Source organism: Protopterus annectens, chromosome 3.part1, assembly GCF_019279795.1.
Source record: "Protopterus annectens isolate FY-2018-M chromosome 3.part1, PAN1.0, whole genome shotgun sequence".
NCBI lineage: Eukaryota > Metazoa > Chordata > Ceratodontiformes > Protopteridae > Protopterus > Protopterus annectens.
Window position 1 is genome coordinate 1,096,048,183 of NC_056732.1, and position 22,150 is coordinate 1,096,070,332.

Consider the following 22,150-nt stretch of genomic DNA (forward strand, 5'->3'; position numbering starts at 1 on the left):
CTCTCATTTTAACTGTCTTTACAGCAAATTATTAATAATTTAAAATCATTTCCTTAAATCATTCTGTCTGTATCTTTATCGTTTTCAGATAAAATAGTATCAGTGCTAGCTTTGCTTTTACATCAGTGATGTTATTTATCACTATACAGCTTCCTGCCTGCAAATGACACACAGTAACAAAGATCCCTTTCATCAAAATAAAGTCTAACAGTTCTATGACTGGTCTCTCCTGCACACCAACATTGTAGCACTGAAAGCTATCAAGTTCTCTAGTTCTGCATGTGTACGTATGAAAAATGCATTCAAGCTATCAAAAGCTCTAATTTCAGTTCTAACAGCATCCTATTAACATGTTGTCTCTGCAAACACGTGACTTTTAGTTGCTTCCTACCCAAACTCTAGCACACCATGCTCACCTTTCTGCAGCTGGGAAAGTAAGAATGTCATGTACAATATCTGCCGTGATAAAAAAATAAATAATGCACTCGCTACAAAATGGCCTTTTGCAAGGTAATACCTCCAAGGAAGAGCCCCTCTTCCATATTGGCATAAGCACGGTAATTAACAATATCAAATATTTACACAGGGGAGTGATAGCCCCTCCTCCCCAGTGCTTCTGACACATCATGAGGAACTGGGTCCTGAGCCTGGCAGGAAAGGGAAGGATATTAAGGAAAATGCACTTACGTCAGGTGCTCACTGTATCTATGGTTGTGTAAATCATCCTCATCCTCACAACATTTCTGGAGCAGAATGCTGGGTTATTATCCCGATGCAAGTTGTAGTACTAGTTTAAAACGTTTCCATACTAACATCATGTATAGAACTTCTGGGTGGAAGTGGCTCATAAATGTCAACCAAATTAACATAACCCAGCCCACAGCAGTTGAAGCATTCAAGATTTGTCTCGTAGTCTGTAAATAAATAGGTGGTATTAATGCTTTCCCTTTTCTGTGCCTTTCTATGAGAAAATGTCTAAGTTTGTGAAGTAAAAATATTTTTCACGACAGTTAATAAGCCAAGCAAAACATTTCTTGCTGTTTTTCCTCGTAATCTTCTCTACAATATCAGCACACTGGTTTGTGTAGCTATTAAACTCTTACACTCCACATGTACACTACATATTGTCAGAAGGAAGAGTTGAGTCTTTGTGTGCAATTTATTTGATAATTATCACCTAACAAGTGATATGATTTTAGTCACAAGTCTTATTACAAAACTACAAAATATTTATGTGAGGAGTGCAATTCTCCAGAGTTTGCTGTGAAGGAGCTGTGTCTACCCAAGATGTGTAATTGCCCTACAATTCAGATGGGGTACCTGTTAATGATTATCTTACAACTCTGAACTGCTTAATGAATTAACTTCAGTAATTAATGTAGCATTTGCAAAAACTAACTTTCAAGATCCCTTATGTGCTGAAAGACATTGTTTCAAGCACTCCTACTATGTTGCCTGATAACAGGGAATAGATATTTGTTAGAAAACTGTTAATCATCATGTTTCTTTAATGAAGTCTGTATGTTTTGAGGATGACTGTCAGAAATTTGAAAAGGAAATTATTAAATTGAAGCCTGATCATGTCAGTGTTTTATCCACAGAACAGGGCATAGGTTATCCCGCCCCTCACCTACAACCCAGCTCCCCCATCAGGGGTAAAAGAAGCAGCACTCCTCCTCATAAACTCACAGAAAAGTCCACAGAAAGATTTACAAGAACTACAAGGCTTTATGTCAGAAATGTCAAAAAGCCTCTGAGAACAGAATCCAAACAGAAAAACAAATTATTAAGAAAGGACAAAACACAAGGCAGCTGAGATTATTCTCTTGAAAATCTACTGCAGTAGACAGTCTGTAACATTTCTATTTTCTTTGGCGTTATTTCAGTGAAAGTACAGTTCCTATTTTATCTGATAAAGGTGTCCAGACCTACTCTGGAACAAAAGTCTATTTTATTAGTTGGTATGAACGATAGGGTCCTGTGAAATCATTGTCCATTTGTCCAGGAAATTCATGTACAAGTATCCAAGTATTAAGAATAGCTGCTGAACACACATTAGAATTTTATATTCCAAGTCTTTGCACATATGATGTACTTTCATAAAGAAAGCTACTGGACTTGAAATCATACCTCTCAACTGTATAGATTTTTGCAGAAAGTCCAGATTTTTGCCTCATATTTTTGGTTGTTCCTCATAAAAATGTTTTTTTTTTTGACAAATCATTGGGATGATTTAAGAATTAAAGTCAATAAATAACAATCATTTGAGTTTCAGACTTCATATCTTTCAGAAAATGTAAGATAACACAAATCCTATTATTCTAGCACATTTCTAAGTTTATAAGAGGAACATTTAAAATGTGTCCCTATTTTTGGGCCTTTGGTCCCCCATTCTGTCAGGCTTTGTCCAGATTTCTTGCAGTAAGAGGTTGAGAGGTATGCTTGGAATGAATAATACAGCTACTTTCTATATGCACCCCAATGGTTATGTAAATAGTGGAATTTTTACTCCATGTATCACCCTTGTAGCGTGGCTTATACTCTAATGGGATTTATCTGATAAACGTGAGTGAATAAAGAATTAACATTTCTAATATGAGAATACAGAAATATGCTAAACTGTTTCAGAACACAGGTACTGAAAGAGAGTATAATATTGCAAATACTACCATGCTGGATGGCAAGTATTGAGATGACATCCTCAAGAAAAAATGAGACAGTCAGAGGACTGGCAAAAAATGCTATGCTTCTTAAACATTTTTGGAAGCAATTTTAAATCTGTGTTCAGACTATCCAGAAAGAAAAAAGTGAGGAAGGCTCTCACAGCAACTGTCCTGAAGCTTAGAAATTAACTGGGGTGAACTAGTAGGAACTAAAACTATACAGTGTGTTCTGGTAAATAAATTCAGATTCTGATCCACTCAAAAATGGAAAAGATACTTATACAATGTATTGCAAATGCCTGCTGGTGGCGAAGGTCAGCGGTGGGCTGCAACAGCTACTAGATTATTGTATATGTTAGCCATGTTCGGACTGTGAATGGGACAGGAGTGAAACTACTTTGCTACAGGGATGGTCAATAAAGCTAACAGTGATGGTGCTATACATCTATAATGCATGATACCTGTAATAGAGTTTATTTCTTACTGTAAGTTCTCTGCACTAGGCTCATTATGGGCCATCTTGGGAGAGTTTACTGCCTTAAAGCTGGCAGCAGCTGGCAACTGGGACACTAACTGGCCATTTTCCTATTTTGTACAATAACTTCTGCTTATATACTGCTCTTATACGTGATAAGAAATGTGGGTTGCCACAATGACTGCCCATTCAGTACTGTTAGGTTTAGACCTGACCCTTCTTCATCACCAAATGACTCTAACAGAAATGCAGACTAATTTGTTCTTGCTGTTAATTCATGCTGCTTTCCATTTTGGCCATCTGAACTGGCCTTTTTTTATTCGAATTTGCCTAACTCACTTGTAGTATAATGATGTTAGTTGATCCTGCTTCTTCCTTCTATATCTTTTAATTTCTTTGCCTTGTACTTAACTATGTTTTTGGTGCGTTTATTCTACAGATTTTATCACATGACATATCCATATCTCTGACTGTACTATGATAGCAGTTTGTTTCCCTTTCATGACATTGATTCTTTCTCCATCTTTCTACACCATTCTTAGCTTTCTTAGACTGCTCCCAAACAAGTGTTCTTAGCACTGGTGAACCCACAGTCAAAATTAATCAAGAAAGCATGAGTGCTGTACTGATGTTTCGCTGTACAAGCAGCACAGCGCTATGACATTTGAAAAAAAGATAATACGTGAAGTTACAAATCAAAATAAACCAAGTTACCACTACTTACAGTGTCAATAAAGAAGGTGTTGGACCCAATAAAAGTGAGAGCATCACCCAGCTCGTAGCAGTGTACTCCATTCTGGTAGTCCTGGTATGGGATGACTGTAAGAGCAAAAGGGCCAACAGTGCGACTGCTCTGATTGGTTAGCTTTACTTCCAGAGCCACAGGGTCTCCAACTTTGCAGTCAACCATCACATCACAGTCACAGAGTTTCCCATCCACCAACACATCTGGACGAAAAAGAGAAATAAAAAAAATAATGGTCAGTGCTATATTACTGGAATAAAGTCAGCAGGATGGAGGTATAATCCCCTTATTATGGTCAAAGCATCCATACATAAGTAAGGGCATTTTGACACAGACAGACAGACACACACACACACACACACACACACACACACACACACTACTTAAATATACATATTTGTCTGGTAACCCAGTAAGTGCAATAGTTCAAAGGAGCCTATTCAGTCAGATCATTGAGAGATCTTTAACATTCACCTGAAGTAACAACAAAATAGTCATTTGCAGCCTCCATTAAAGATTTTAAAAGAAGGAAACAGGTCTGAAGTATACAACTCCTTATGTTGTACTGCACTGTCAGAGAGATTGATGTAGGAAGAAAACCCATAAACTTCTGAAATTCTGACACCAAAAACAAACGCACTCTTTAAAGGAGCACCAGATAGCTTCATGGCATAGGGTGATAAAGTCCTGACTACAACCCAGCTGACCCAGGATCATTTAGCAGCCCATGTACTGGAGTTACTGGCCAAACAGAGAGAGGAATAACAATGCACAGCCTACTCACCTCTCTCTCTCTATTTGGGGGGGGGGGCTTGTCATATGCTTGCCTGAGGTGCAAACACCATATTAAAATCCATGGCAGAGACCGGGAATTGCTGAAGGCATGTATCTTTAATGGGAAAAATTCAGAAGTAGATGACATGCCCTGTCACATACGCTCACTGCACGTCATCCCTTAGCATGTAGAAGGGGAACAGGTAGGGTCATAAGGAAAAAAAAAACAGACCCTCCGCAGAAGACAGCATTGTTCTTGTTGTTTGCCGATTGCCCCTTGGAGGCAGTAGGGCCTTTATTTCCCAGGGCAATATATGGGCCATCTGGGTGGGTAGAAAGAAGGCCTGACAGGAAGAATTATGAAAGAACAAAAAAAAAAAAAAAAAAGAAAGAGGGAGAAGCACAAAAAATATTTATTCTGACTTGGGGGTAGGGCGGGAAGAGCTGTGCAATTTTTTTTTTTTGATGAGCAGAAAAGACCTATATTTGGAGTAGAAGGTCAGTTCTGTGCTTATGTCTATTTTACAGGTAGGTTCACGGGAGCTGTAGAGAACTTTTTGGTCCTGACCTACTCACAATTAATAAAATAATTAAGCAGAGTATTAAAACAGAGGAAATAAGCAGCACTGGACACAATTTACAAGAGAAACAATACATATTTAGCATAAACTTAATGCTGTCATTTATCCTAGCAGCCAGTCAGCTGATTAAGTAATTGTTTGGGTCAAGAAACAGTTACATACCAGCCACTATACATATGCATTCTGCTGCTTCCTGAAATATGGAATTCAGTTTCATCTTGAAAGAAATCAAAATTTGCTGCTTCCAAATTCCATTTAATGTAACAATAAAGTAAAAGCTGAAGCATTTTGTGGTATGCATCTCAGACAGTACTTATTAGCATGCTCATCATGGGGTATTTATCCAAAAACAATACAGAGGTTACACTGCCACACCCACAGAAGCCCATAATGGATGAAATGTTCCAAATAATATTTATAAAATATTATTCCAACTAGAATTCTGTCAGAGAGCAGCCTGTTTGGGTTGTTTGTGATGCATCCTTATTGGACTTGAGAGAAAGACTGAGCTGAAAGGGTATTCTCTAGTGTGATACCTTCAAAGGAGAAGAAACCCAACTGGGAAACGTGAATCAGAATTTCTGCATTATGCCAGTATCTGAGATCAGAGGCAGCAAAAGAAACAGCGTGTATGTCAGGTAGATAAAGAAACAATGTCAATGCCTATTAATTCTAACACACAAAAGCACCTGCCACTGGAATATGCTGGTATTTTCAGTTTAAGGAGTCTCAATTATTTTAACTGTCCACTCTTCTGGGATGAACAGCTCCCTACAGATCATGTCCAGAAGTTCCTGTGAACTTCAGTGAGTTAGATAATTTTAGTTGAAATTTCTGGATGGTGATTATTTCCTGGTTCATGAACCACATAAAAGCTGAAACTAAAAGGCTGCTAAGAGGTCAAGTCAATGAAATATCAGAAGATATAGAAACCAAGACAGCTGACATGAATGGTTACTAATTGGGACTTTGCAAAATCATCTGACGCCAAGTAAAATATAAAGGAAAGCATAAAAAATGCATTTTTCAAATAAACTCCACGAATGAAACTAGCAACACTTATTTCTGGCTTTAATAGGCACACAGGTGCTATCATGCATGCTAGTCTGTTTCAAAGAACAAGTAGTAAAATTTGCAGGGTTCAGAGTCAGAACATCTTGTACCACAAACTGCAACTGCAAGTACTATAGACAAGGACCAGGACATGTATCATCTCCCAGATCTTCTGTGGGAATGGGAATAAAATGACTGCCCAACTCTCCTGAGAACTGGGTTTATGGCTGTCTTGTCTATTGTGCGTCTCATCTCCAGCTTCATCTATGCCCCCTGGTGGTGGGCAATGAAAACAAGAAGGGGTTTAGTGCAGTTAGTGCACAGGATTAAGGCTATGAACTGTAACAAGTGTTTCCTGTTGTCCAGGGTTTAATTCTTTTGCCATTTGTTTCACAACCACATGGTCCTGAATGGTCTCCTAGCTAAATACGCCTATTAAATATCTACAAACCTACTGACAATTCTGCAGAGAGGCATTCCTTAACTACTCTTTTGTATCATGGTTACTTATACTAAAAAGGTAGAGAGAAGGGATGCCCTTGCTTCATTCCTGTAAATATTAGCAGACGTATCAGGAAAAGAAAATTAGAAGCACTGCAAGAATGTGTTCTGGGGTGAAAGGTACTTTAACACACACTTCTAGATGATGACATATCCGCTGCTGCTGTTACTCATCTGTCTGATGATACAGCAAAAGTCTTGTAGCACATTCCTGAAGAACGGCTGCCATAAAACACTGGAGTTACCTTGTTTTTTCAGCAGGACAATGGAGATAAACGAGTGTTAAAAAGTAAAGCAGCCTGACTACACATGGATGTCAAATTCTCTCTTCATTACAGGTTCTGGAACTAAAGATGGCATTTTTCATAAAAATTACCACAGCAGAACATATATGACATGCTTCTATTATTCGGGGACTTACTAAAGTGGTCTGCCTCTTAAATATGCAAGAACACTTTTACTTGTTTTATGCCAGTAGGCAGTACAGAGAGTAAAAAACACATTGATAAAATAAAAATCTTTGAACCAAACAGTGTTTTAACCAAACATTCACAAGTTCCCTAAATGTTTCCGAGATGACCATACTGCAGTTTATGAGGAAGAGAATGTACAACATTCTTCATGATCAACTCCTAGTGCAGTGACCGTATTCCTGAATGCCCCCACAGGAAACAAACAGCACTACAGTATTAGTTTTATCCTGGCAAGATGCATAGCCTCAGCTGTGACTACCCAGCAAGGACTGTGAGACTACTGAGAAACAAGTGATACCGAAGACAAGTGCATCATGTATGGGATATTTTTCATGATGTCTTTTGATGCCTTCTTTTGTCTCTAAGTCTAGGGGAAAAGAAGAATGATTTCAACATACATAGCCTGTACCACCAACCGAGATACCATGCACTTCACAAATCCTTAAAGATGCTGGCAGTCCTGACTGTTACATAACATATCTCCTGCGGTGACTCAAAATTATAAAGACAGTGAAAAAAATGATGTTAAAATATTTACTTTTTCCAACTTATCAGTTACCATCTGTGATGATTGGGGAGATATGGGTGAAGGCTAACAGCCTAGTCAAATAGAATTTGATATATAATTCCGGCATTTGTAAATAAATGTAAAATACAGGCATGTTTTCTTGATAATAAATGTAAAATACAGGCATGTTTCTTGAGTGTAAAGAATACTGTGAAATGTGGAACTGCAAAATAGGTGACAACATTGCACTACCGGCCAAGTGAAGCATGTTGTGACCCTTTCATGTTAGAATTTGGCTCCAGTGCGGCTGGATGAAGGTTTCATGCCCATTGTTTTAAGGCTAAAGTTTACGACCAGAATTTAGATGTGGAAGGTGCTTTATTGCTCTGGTTTCTGCTAGCATATACATGTGAAATGCCTTGTATTGTTGTAAGTTTCTGACCAGGTGTTAAGATGATGCAATATGAATACTGGGAAAACCTAAGTGTCAAAAATTATGTAATTTGGGAGGGCCTTAGAGACATGTTTGTTGGCAATGTTTAAATACTATTTTGCACAAGAGACGAGCGGCATTCTGCCTTATGCTCACATGTAAGTTTTAGCAATGTGATTTTTTTGTAGGAATAGTTAAAGCTAGTAAAGATTAATTAGGTATTTTTCTTGGAAATCAGACCTGTCCTACTGTATTATTTTAAGTTTCTGTGTGATCTCTGAACTCTTAGATATCTCTGTGGTATAGTAGTTTTGTCTCGTGTTTTAATTATTTATTATTAAATATTTTTAAATCCTTCTACCTGTGGCTGGTTTGTGTACAGATAAGCTCTAGAGTACATTGCATATTTATAAAGGTTATTGTAATAGGCCACTCTAAAGTAAGCCTTGACTGTTAGTCATACTACCATTGGATAATAATATTGCATAGTAATAATTGGACGCCCTTTTAAGGGCGTTTTATTAGCTGATATTATTAGTTGGGTGGTCGCAGGGATTACTACCATATGGTCTTGGTAAAGGGGCACAGCTGGTGAATCTGTGTCAGCCTTTCCCAGGAGTGTCTGTGAAGTTGTATAAATACTCATCTCAAAGTGTGTGTGTGTGTGTGTGTGTTGTGTCAGTTACTTGGCAGGGACATGAAACACTGGTTGGACAGAGAGGCTACTGGAGGTTTTAGCTTGCCAGCTAGGCTGAGACCTGGACCCTATAGCTGTGCCAGTGGGGAGTCTTATTGGGGACCTGGTGAGCAAGGGAGCAAACAGCCCCAGACTGACTGTGATCTCTGTGTGCACTTAAGGGAAATTGTACTTTACTGTGTGTATTAGTTATCCTTTCCTCTTCTATGAGACGACCTCCCTGATGTTAGCGGTTAAGATTGAGGCTCCTTGATTGCTGGGCCAGGGCACAGTCATCACAAGTGTTTGGCAGTGGTGGGATCTACTTCACATACTAATTGGCTTGTAGTGGTGTGGGTAGAGCGAATTCCTGCAGCTTATGTACAGTGATCTCTAAAACAGCCACGCAGTGTATACTCAGAGTTCAGATCACAATTGTTTTATTTTTTTTGTTAGCTTAGTGTTAGTCAGGGTGACCAGGCAGCATGTCAGCAGAAGAGTATGGAAAGCTGACAAGGAGCCAGCTGGCAGACATGTGCCAGGCTAGGGGACTGGTGCATAGAAACCTGACTAAAGCAGACCTGATTGCAGCCTTGGTTACAGCTGCATCAGAAAACAGCAGCCTGGAGAATAATCAGACTGACAGTGGAGATACAATATCCTTGGAGAATGGACAGCTCAACCTTTCTGCAGTGGACTTAAAAATCCAGCTGGAGCTAATGAGATCTGAGTTGGAGGCCAGGCGTATGGAACTAGAAGCAGCCGAGAAAATGAGGAGTCTCCAAGCTGAGTAAAATGAACAGCAAAGGAGGCATGACAGGGAAATGCTGACTCTTTGCCAGAGTCATGGAGGTAATGGAGATGGGAGTAACCGGACCCCAAAAGCACAAAAGGTCAGTGAATTTCTTCCACAGTTTAAAGAGGGGGAATAATTTTGATAGCTTAATTCATATGTTTGAGCAGGTATTTAAACAGTATGAAGTTGACCAAGGGCTCTGAGTATGGTTCCTGACCCCCTTACTCCATGGTAAAGCTGTAACTTCTTTAGCAAAACTGCATGACACTAACTGTTTTGATTATACTGCTGTAAAAAGACATTTATTATATTATTTTAAGCTAACATCTGAAATGTATAGGAAAAAGTTTTGTAAGCATAGACGCAAGGCAGATGAAAATGTATGTGAATATGTTGCTGAACTGAGCACTTATTTTCATAGCTGGGTGAGTGGATGTCAGGTCACCACTTTTGAAGGGCTGGCAGACCTTCTGGTAAGAGAACAAGCCCTTAGCACTTTGCCTGAGGACATGAGGATCTGGTTAGCTGATAGACAGTGTGTTACTTCAGAGGAGTTGGGGAAGAAGGGAGACCTATACCTAGCAAGTAGGGCATCCCTGCACAGGAAAGGGACCCCCAGGACTGCTCATGGGACTAAAGGAACCCATGGTGGGCAGCACAGACTGCCCCAACAGAATCCGTCAGTAGCAGGGGAAGCTACTAGCCCAGGTACACATCCAGGAGCTATGGTTAAATGTTTTGAATGCAACCAATGGGGCCATGTGACATACAGGTGTCCACGAAGGCAAGGTGGGGAACCAAAGGTGAGGGAGCCAGTATGTGGTAAAGAGAAAATGCCAATAATAAATTGTCTTGAGACAACAGAGGTATGGAACTACCATCCTGCAGATGTCCTGAGAGGGAAGGATTTGGATGAGGCAGTACTATGTACTTATGCAGTTACATGCAGTGAGGCTAGGAGACAAGCATTTGGGTCTTATAGCCTGCGGAAGACCCAGATAGACTGCACACTTGCAGCCAGGACTGCTGAGGTGGTTACTTCAGAGAGGGAGCTGCTCTGTAGCAGTGAGACTGAATGTGAGCCATAGCTGCTTGTGGGTACTGATGTTCCCTTGGACAGGGTAACTACAAAGGTAGAGGTGAGTAGTAGTACCCAGGCTGACAGTGAGGCACCACTGTCAGAGGATGCCAGACGTCCTGTGGAAGGGGAGCTGGGAAGGGTTACAAGGAGAGATTTGAGACAGGCTCAGCTCTCAGACCCTACACATTGCAAGGCCTGAAGCAGGTAGCTAGGGAGGCACCTTGAAGGGGGAATCTGTATGCTGGAACAAAGGGTTTCTGTACAGAGAGTGGATCCCTGAGGGAGGGCTAGAAGGAGGGAGAGTACAACAGTTGGTAGCTCCTAGGGCTTACTGTCTGGCACTTCTAGCCATAGCCCATGATATTCCCTTTGCAGGTCATACGGGCATAAAGCGTACAAAGAGGCATATTATGCAAAACTTCTATTGTCCTGGAATTTCCAGAGATGTAACAGGGTACTGCAGGACCTGTGAGAGCAGTGCCAAAAGGTAGGCAAGGCAGGAGACAAGGTGAGAGCTCCTTTGATGCCTTTGCCTGTGATTGAGGAGTCATTTCAGAGGGTAGCTATGGATATTGTGGGTCCTCTGAGTACGCCAAGTTCCACAGGGAAAAAGTATATCCTAGTGATGGTAGATTATGCTACACGATACCCTGAGGCAGTGGCTTTGTCCTCCATTGAGGCCGAGAAGGTGGCAAATGCTTTGCTAGAGATTTTCAGCAGGGTAGGTTTCCCAAAGGAAATACTATCTGACAGAGGTGTCAATTTTATGTCAGACCTGCTGGCTTGTCTTTGGAAGTCCTGTGGGGTGAAGCACATGAAGACCACCCCCTACCATCCTCAGATTAATGGTCTTGTTGAGAGGTTAAACTTACAATCAAGTCCATGCTACGGGCATTTGCAGATCAGTTTAAGAGGGAGTGGGACAAATATTTGCCCCATCTGTTGTTTGCTTACGGAGAGGTTCTCCAGGAATCCACAGTTTTCTCACCATTTGAGTTTCTGTATGGGCAAAGGGTGAGGGGACCTCTAGATTTAATTTGAGATGAGTGGGAAGGTAAGTGCGAGTCTCACAAGGAGTCTGTTGTGGCATATGTCCTGAACCTCAGGACAAGGCTCAGGGAACTCATAGGCCTGGCCCAGGAGAACCTGGCAGAAGCCCAACAACAGAAAAAGGTGTGGAATGACAGGAATGCTTGAGCTAGAGAGTATGCTGTAGGGCAGCACGTGATGGTTCTCATTCCTGGCAGACACAACAAGTTGCAAACAGCTTGGGAGGGACCCTGCAAGGTTGTAAGAAAGGTAAGTGATGTTAACTACATGGTGGAAGTGCTAGGCAGACAGCAGGGGCACAAAATGTACCATGTTAACATGATGAAACCTTACCATGATAGGGAGGCCCTTGTGCTGAGCATTTGCAGTGGATTGCAGGAGGAGTCTGAGAGATCCGGGGACTGATCTCCTCAGTCAGGATCGGGCTGACACCTTGGTGGAAGGGGTAGCAATGTCCCAGCAGCTATCTCTTACCCAGGTTCAAGAAATCCGAGCGGTGTTGCAGGAGTTTGGGGGCATGTTCACCGGGAAACCAGGGAGCACCCACCTGGTGCAGCACCAGGTGGATACAGGACCCCAAAGGCCTATCAGTCAGGCCTCTTATAGGGTGACTGAGAGAGTCAAACAGACTCTGAGGGAAGAGGTACAGGAGATGTTGGAACTAGGGGTGATTCAAGAGTGCAACAGTCCCTGGGCCTCACCTGTGGTGGTGGTGCCAAAGAAGGATGGCAGAACCAGGTTCTGTGTAGATTACAGGAAATTAGTCACACAAAATCGGATGCTTACCCAATCCCTAGGACAAATGAGGCACTAGAGCAGCTGGGTGGGGCTAAGTATCTTACAACCATTGATCTTACCAAGGGTTACTGGCAGGTAACCTTAACTCCCAGTGCTAGAGAGAAGTCAGCCTTTGTGACTCCTTTTGGCTTGTATGAGTTCACAAAGATGCCCTTTGGGATGAAGAATGCCCCAGTGACTTTCCAGAGGCTGGTAGATCACATCTTAGCAGGAGAGTTTGCCTTTGCTTACATGGATGATATTGCTAACTACAGCCGTTCCTGGCAACAGCACCTTCAGCATGTCAGGTAGGTGCTGGGCAGACTACAGACTGCAGGGTTGGCCATTAAGCTGAGCAAATGCCAGGTGGTATGGCAGAGGTCTCCTACCTAGGACATAGAGTGGGGAGTGGTAAGATAAGGCCAGAACCTGCCAAAGTGGAAGCTATTCAGGCATGGGCTGCACCTGTTACCAAAAAGCAGGTGAGGGCAGTCTTAGGGGCAGCAGGATACTACAGAAAGTTTGTTCCCAATTATAGTACCATAGCTGTTCCAAACACAGACCTGACAAGGAAGAACAGGCCAGCTAAGGTAGTGTGGACCCCAGCATGTGAGCAGGCATTTCAGAAGCTTAAGGATGCTTTGGGAAGACCCCCTGTGTTAGCCAGTCCAGACTACAGCAAAGACTTTGCTGTGCAGGTGGATGCTTCCGACTATGGGGTGGGGGCTGTACTTAGCCAGATTTCTTCAGAGTGAGAAGCACGCCCAGTGGTTTATCTCAGTCGTATGATCCAAGCCAGGGAGGAATGCTATGCAGTGCTAGAAAAGGAATGTCTAGCCATAGTTTGGGCACTACAAAAACTTCAGACATCTGTATGGAAGAAAATTCACTGTGATGACAGATCACAACCCTCTAACATGGTTAAACAGAGCCAGTCAGCAAAATGCCAAGTTGCTAAGATGGAGTCTGTAGTTGCAAGCATATGATATGTCAGTGCAGCACTGCAGTGGGAGTAGCAATGCCAATGCAGATGGGCTCTCAAGACAGGGAATGGGGTGAGGTACACCCAGATAGACTTGACACTCTCAAGTGATGTTTCTCAAGGGGCACTTGAAAAACCTGCTTGAGTTGCCCAGGGGGAAGAGATGTGACGATTGGGGAGAGATGGGTGAAGGCTGCCAGCCTAGTCAAATAGAATTTGATATATAGTTCTGGTATTTGTAAATAAATGTAAAATACAGGCATGTTTTCTTGATAATAAATGTAAAATACAGGCATGTTTTCTTGATAATAAATGTACAATACAGGCATGTTTCTTGAGTGTAAAGAATTCTGTGAAATGTGGAACTGCAAAATATGTGACAACATTGCACTCTACTGGCCCAGTGAAGCATGTTGTGACCCTTTCATGTTAGAATTTGGCTGCTGTGCGGCTGGATAAAGGTTTCATGCCCATTGTTTTAAGGCTAAAATTTATGACCATAATTTAGATGTGGAAGGTGCTTTATTGCTCTGGTTTCTGCTAGCATATACATGTGAAATGCCTTGTATTGTTGTAAGTTTCCGACCAGGTGTTAAAATGATGCAATATGAATACTGGGAAAACCTAAGTGTCAAAAATGATGTAATTTGGGAGGGCCTTAGAGACATGTTTGTTAGTAATGTTTAAATACTATTTCTCACAAGAGACAAGGGGCATTTTGATCTTGGATATCCAACGTATCAGCACTCTGCCTTATGCTCACATGTAAGTTTTAGCACTGTGATTTCTTGTAGGAATAGTTAAAGCTAGTAAAGATTAATTAGGTATTTTTCTTTGAAATCATCCCTGTCCTACTGTATTATTTTAAGTTTCTGTGTGATCTCTGAACTCTTAGACATCTCTGTGGTGTAGTAGTTTTGTCTCGTGTTTTAATTATTTATTATTAAATATTTTTAAATCCTTCTACCTGTGGCTGGTTTGTGTAGAGATAAGCTCTAGAGTACATTGCATATTTTTAGAGGTTATTGTAATAGGCCACTCTAAATTAAGCCTTGACTGTTAGTCATACTACCATTGGATAATAATATTGCACAGTAATAATTGGACACCCTTTAAAGGGCATTTTTAGTAGCTAATATTATTAGTTGGGTGGTGGCAATTACTACCATATGGTCTGGGTAAAGGGGCACAGCTGGAGAATCTGTCAGCCTTTCCCAGGAGTGTCTGTGAAGTTGTATAAATACTTATCCCAAAGTGTGTGTGTGTTGTGTCAGTTACTTGGCAGGGACATGAAACACTGGTTGGACAGAGAGGGTACTGGAGGTTTTAGCTTGCCCAGCTAGGCTGAGTCCTGGACCCTACAGCTGTGCCAGTGGGGAGTCTTACTGGGGACCTGGTGAGCAAGGGAGCAACCAGCACCAGAGTGACTGTGATATCTGTGTTTACTTAAGGGAAATTGTACTTTACTGTGTGGATTAGTTATCCTTTCCTCTTCTATGAGACAACCTCCTTGGTGTTAGCAGTGAGGATTGAGGCTCCTTGATTGCTGGGCCAGGGCACGGTCGTCACATCATCAACCACTGTAAAGTTCCTCTACCGTGTCTCACAACCCTTCTGACCATTCATTTTCCTTCCTTACTTCCATCAAGCCAACTCAATGACTGACTCCTTCAGACTAATGAAGGTCCATCTAATCTATTTTGGATTTTGGGCGGCATAGCACTAAATATTAAATATACAGTGCTGTCTCTTAATCCAGATTGCATATTATGCGTACAGGTGATATTCACTTAACCTTAAGTAGTGACGCTAACTTTGTATCAACTCATGTAAATTATTGCTACTCACTTGTTAACCTTTGCCTTCAAGTTGTTGAATTTTATTTGTTTTAAGCCAATGTAAAGAATTAGCCTTTTTTTCACCCAGCCATCAAAGTTCTAAACTGCCTGTCCAGATGAGGGATATACAAGAGATTGCAATACAAACTCAGGATACTAGGCTTCCCTGTCTTGTATGTTTTCTTTTGCCAGTGGCACAGCTCATAGCTGAAAGGAGTTCCTAGACCAGTTTACTGATAAGGAATGGAATAAGGCAAACTGTTCAGCTAAGTTATTGTTAACTACTGTATTACTTCTTCCTTATGACCAAGGTATAGTGATTCTGTCAGAAAGAAAAAGAAAATAAATGTAAAAATAACCTATACTAGTGATGGCATACTTGCCTGAGATTCCTTGGATGTTCTAGCTGGTAGAAGTTCTTTGACATAATTCAGACAGAAAAAAAACGTTCTAGGCATCATTTCTCCTGGAAGTGACTAAAAAAACAGAAAGCCTTCATAATGTTTTTCAAGTGTATAATGAGGGATAAGAGTGTACATTATTAGGGCATACCCAGGTAAAAAATATAGATTTTGTAAGATTACTTAAAATAGGCATATTCTACAAATGTCAGAAACGAAGGAACTACTGAAACTAAATTACATTGACTTTTAGTGATGGTGTCTGGCTAACATATCTTCTGAATTTTCTGTGAGGATACAGAATATATATGTTTTACACAAGATATATTAATGTAGTAATTTTCTGATACTACTAAGCAAGTCTTCTTATAAAAGCAATGTATCCCAAACTGTTAATAATTTTGGAATCCATGCATCGATTCATCCTTTCATAACAATACACATATTTTAACTAATCTGAGGTTGTGTCAATGGGAAACCAGACCCAACTGAAGCAAGCAACCAATTCTGACAGGACAACTATCCATTGCTGGAAGCTCATTTAGTCACATTTACATACAGAGGCACTTTTAAACATTAGCAGTTCACCTAACCACATATTTTAGGATCAGGGATAAACAAGACATCTCAACCAAAACTCAACTAGGCATCTCGGTCCTTAAGAAATATATCAGTTGAATGTCAGAGGACAACTATTTACATAGAAAAAAAAGTCAAGATACAGTGAATAAAATATGTCCTCAATATAAACAAACAAGTTTATTAGGTGGGCAAAGAATTCATCAAGGACATCTATGAATAGTTCCATTAAAGCTCAGCTCTTTCAGATTGCATTTTACTTTAACTCATCTCCCACCCAGAAATATAAAGCTGGATCTTTCCTCCTAACTCTGTCTGTCTATCTATCTATCTATCTGTCCATCTATCTATCTTTATTATGCGGGTAGGTGGACTGATCCATGGTTCTTTTTTCAGCCACATCCTGAACCATCTGGCAGTGACAGTTTACAATTCATACGTGCAGATACACCCACAGCTATAAAATGGACTCTAAATACATTAGTTGCTTTCTGCTAGAGGTGCAATCAAGACTAGTTATATGTGTAAATGTTAATCTACATTTCTCCCTGACTTTCAGATAATGCCTACAGCAGGACCCTTGTTTCTACAGGATCAGGTATAGACTTATGATGGATGTGATTTGAATGCATACCCAAAAAGTAATGCAATATCATACATGTAGCTGCGCTGGACAGAAAATACTCCATGCTACCTCTTTGGAGGAAAGGGGTGGAGTCCCAGACACAGTGAGGAATGCCAAACTTCTAGGATTTTCAGAATGGGACCAAGTGGGTTGACTTAACAGTAGCGCACTTTCTAAGGAATTTGTTATCATACTACAAATACTGCCAACTTTTTAAGCCTGTAAACTCTTCAATCAGCCTCTATAAAACACATGGCTTTAAGCTTTAACCTGTACATTTACTCACATTTTCACCTTAAAATAACTTCAACAGAATATGTAGCACTTCCTAAGCTTAGCAAACGGCAGCTACACTGCAAATGATGTTACAAAATCTGTTCAAAAGTGTACCACTCCTACCTCTCCTTTAAAAACACCAACAGACCTGTGGTTAAAGGTTGCGAGAGGGAGAATGAGAGTACAACTATTTATCCTTATGCAAAATATATCACACGTGTTTTGTAAGTCAGCTAAAAAGAGAAGGGCAGTTATTTCAGTAAGCCTACTGGAAGGCCCTGATTTGACACATTTGTAGAAATGTTTCAAAATAATCATTAATTCTGTCATTTTGACATAAATTTCATTATACTGAAGCTGCCCCAACATTTCTTTCTAAGGCATGTATACTTTCAAATCTTAAACCGTTTGGGTAGTACTTGTTAGAGATATGATCTCTGCCCACAAGCTTTTTCTCCAGCTCTTTTGGTGCTGCACATACAGTTCTGCTCAGCCCCAGTTTCTGACATTCTTGTGTTAATCAGTAAGTTTCAGCTCAGGTGGAAACACAGCAGAGAAAAAAAACACAGCAGTTTCCCAAGGGGGCTGCATAGATGGAAACAATGAATTTACCCATCACTGCCTATTGATTTTCCTTCTAACACCTTCAGATCCATTTGACTCTGCCTATAAAAGGTTCTGACCTCACCAACAGCATACCAACAAAAACCTATCCTCATGACATCTGCAGGTGGTAACATTTGCTGATTGATACAGCACCATTTCTGAACCTGACTTAGAAATTTCAAGTTAAGCTATGTGCAGATCTAGTCTTTTTCAGGTATTACTCCTACTTTGGCTTAGTAATAGTGAACATATTTGTTGAGCTACATACTACCTTAACTAATGATTCCAGACATGGTTATTACGTTTACATGAAATATGCACAATTCACAATAACTCCTGCTATGAAGATGAATGCAGATTCTTTTTAATTATTCAGCAACTTGCTACAAACAATCTATCAGTCAACAATACTTCAATATGTGTCAGTATATGTAGCACACTAATTTATATTGGCATTTGGGTGCATAAAAAGGCATGTAATCATGATAAATTGACAGACTTAACCCTGAACCTCTGGTGGGTTGCTGTTATGAGATTACAGACCCCTTAATATTTCTAAGAAATGAAGAAAGCACCAGAGTTCATGCATTCATGCACTACCTTTTCCAGCCATCCATTTTATAATGTTAACATTTTAAAATGGAATGGTAAATAATACACCCAACTGTGCACTAACCGGTTATTCTAGGAACTGGTTATATACGGTGTTAGAAGATAGAAATGTATGCACATGATACAGCAATATAAAAACAACACACATTACAGAAGATCTTACATTCTTTATAGAAAATTATTTTATTTATTAGCTGATCAGGTAGATGGGCTGACTCTAAGGTACTTTTCAGCCTTGGCGGCTCCCTTTGGAGCAGCAGTTCACTTATGACTATTACATCAAGTAGCAACAGGTAGAAAATAAAATCACAGCAAAACTGCATAAAAATAGAATCACATTGACAGTAAAAAGTACACTACTGTCAGTATTACAAATGCTTAACAAGTTACAAGTTTAAAGACAGTTATGTACAAAAATATTACACTGAAGTTCCAGACATATATTACTAGAATTGTCTTTTTTTACTCTGCAAAATGACCTATCTCAGGTTAGGAGAAGACGTATTTTGTCCAGTGCCTCTGAAGTAATTACATTTGCATTCATTGAATAGCACATGACTTATTTGTTTAGTAGATTTCAATTTAAAATAAAAAAGGCAAAATTATTCTAAAATGTAATTTAGTCTAATGTGAGTCATTAGTTCTAAACTGCAGTCTTCTTTGGGGTAATTATGTATAAATGAAAAGAACACCATAGAAATATGTGGCTTAAAGATGAACTTTCATTCTGTCATTCCTACATCTCAAGATTTATTTTGGTGAAATTAATCTGCAGGATTTCTTTCTTCATGGTGTATTTTTCCAAGTCATAAACTCAACCATCTCTGTATTGTACCTGCCACTGACAGGAACATTAGTGACCTGGAACGTTAGTGACCTATTTTGTAAGGAGTCTTGTTTAAAACTGCTGTTTTTAGCACATGTTTACTGCATTTCAAAACAGAACCTCATCTCTGACAAGGGATGGAAGGATAGAATAAGTTACAGAAAAATATTCAAAGCCATGTCAATCTCTCACAGAATAAAAGTGAATATTCTCAGTTGGCCTTATCCTTATCTCAAGCAGCCGTGTAAACTGGAGAGGCACCAAGAAAGCTAAAGCAGCTCACCTCTTGTGCCTGTAAGCATTTTGTCCACACAAACGTAAGCTAAGTTGTGCACCACTTCTGGCCACTGCTGCTGTGTATTTACTGTCAATGAGTGTGGCTTGGAGATACATTAACCAATAACCTGGATACGCAGCAGTATTACATCAAAACCAAGTGCAGCAGCCATGCCAGTGTTCGGCACAGCACAAGTGCACGAGGAGCTGCGAAAAGGCCTATAACTCTTAGTTTTCTGAATTGTTTCTGATGTTCACTCTCTGAAAGGTGAGCCTTCACTGGTAAGGTATGCTGCACCTCATAATAAGTAGCCAGGAAAGAAAAACTGCATCCATAATAAGAAACCACATGTATAAAAATATGATCATATCTAACAACAGAACTGCAGAAAACTGTTAATTCCATACATTACAAGGCATCACATTGCTTCTAACACAAATTAGGAATATTCATGTTGCTCAAAAAAGAGAGAATTTAATTTGTTTTTACAACTGTTTCCAGATCAGGCTCAACAGTAGAATGGCTCATATTTCTAGATTCACAATATCTTATAGTAGTTTATTTTATTTAGTTATCTTTTTTTTATTTTATTTTACAAATGTTAACCAGGTAGGTGGATTGGTCCATTTTCAGTAATGATCCATGCTCTTTGGCAAAGAAATACTGTGTTACATTAAATGACAGCACCAGAAGTTTATTATGGCAAATGAATAACATAATACACAATGCCAAAAAAGAGAAAAGAAATAAAAATACATATAATGAACTGCCATTCAAAGTAGCATAAAGCAGTGTGTCCATAGTTTGTCAATCATTGAAGCAGCAAAAAACAAACAAAAAACCCCAAAAACATCAAAAATAAATCATATCACAGTGTTTGTTGCAAATAACTTACAAAGTATAGTGTGTTCATAATACAGCGAGCAATAATGTTGTAGAAAAGTTCAAATTAGTTAATACAGCGATTCTTGTGTAACTTAATACCTCTACCAAACAAAATAAGTGCTGAGATTAACAGGTATACTGTCAACAAAATTAGTATGTCAAAATTTTATATATATATATATATATATATATATATATATATATATATATGGGTCTATATGACTTGGTCGACAGTTCATATGATCGACTGTTTATTTGGTCAACAGTTCACTTGATCGACAAGCATTTTAGGTGGGGGGCTTTGCCCCCCACACCCCCCCCTAACTATATATATCAACTCCAGGGTCACACAACATTGGGGAAGGGGGCAAATGCTTGTCGATCAAATGAACTGTCGACCAAATAAACAGTCGATCATATGAACTGTCGACCAAGTCATATAGACCCATATATATATATATATATATATATATATTTTTTTTTTTTTTTCCACATGTGGACATTAATTTATGAATCAACATATTTTCTTCAGAGCAGTATATGCAAAAGTGATGACAATAATGACATCAGACAGGACATATTAGGTTGTATCTCTGAAAAAATACAGTTTCTTTTCTTTTTTAAATGGGTGTTTAGCTTTGTCTTAAACATTAAGAGTTTGCTGACTGCCTTTATTTTATTGGGCATTTTATTTCACACAACTGGAGCAATTTTGGAGAAGGCTCTTTCTGTGCAAAGCAATGTAGACTTAGGACTTACCAAATGTGTTGCATCACGACCTCAAGTCATAGCTTGTGCTGCATATCATAATAATATATACATACATATATATATATATATATATATATATATATATATATATATATGGTTTTTTTTAACATATTTTTAACAAGAAAACTAATTTTTGTTCAATAATTTGAAAGAATGTGCTTTTGCTACAAATCAGCTCTGGCTGTGACTGGTAACCACTTTCTCTTATTCATTGCTAACAGCGATATGCAGTAGGTTATGATGCCTGGACAGACATGGGATGTGCTTTTGATAGACTGTATTAAAGTGGTATTATGTTCAGACAGAAGAGTTGTAATAAATGTGACATACCTCCTCTGGGCCATTGATCAAGGAGCCTCAATCCTTACCACTGATACCTGTGGAAAATGTTCACTGAGGAAACCACACACACACACACACACACACACACACACAGTATTTTCAGATACAGCTCTCTGCACCAAGTACAATTTCCCTTAAGAGCACACAGGGAATGCATACTCCAAGTCCTAGTGCTGGACTTTCTCTCCAGGACCCAGATAAGACTCTCCACTGACCACTACACAGCTAAGTCCTTAGCTGGGTGCTCCAAGTCAAGTCTTCCACCGCCCTCTCTATGAAATCAGTGCTGTCAGTGTCTCTGTTCAAAATAGCTGTTACAAACACTCTCTTGAGATTTGGATTTTCACACACACACACACACACACACACACACACACACACACACACACACACACGAGGCTGGCACAGCTTTCCCGCTCTGACACCATCACCCAAACTATAAGTTAGATTTACTTCTACCAGAAAACCTGAACCCAGCTACATTAAGGCTCTTCCAAGGGTACCCAATTACACTTAGCAAAATTAATACTTATACAAATGGTAG

At 39.6% G+C, this 22,150-nt stretch overlaps 1 protein-coding gene across 1 annotated transcript in view; it reads right to left on the reverse strand.

Moving 5' to 3' along the window:
* The window catches only part of LOC122798374 (trafficking protein particle complex subunit 9-like), a 473,700-nt gene that overhangs the window by 41,517 nt on the left and 410,033 nt on the right, over positions 1–22,150 (reverse strand). The window contains exon 2 of the mRNA XM_044067242.1: positions 3,863–4,086. Coding sequence (XP_043923177.1) covers positions 3,863–4,048 — 186 coding nt within the window. The 5' untranslated portion in view covers positions 4,049–4,086. The remainder of the gene's footprint in view (positions 1–3,862; positions 4,087–22,150) is intronic.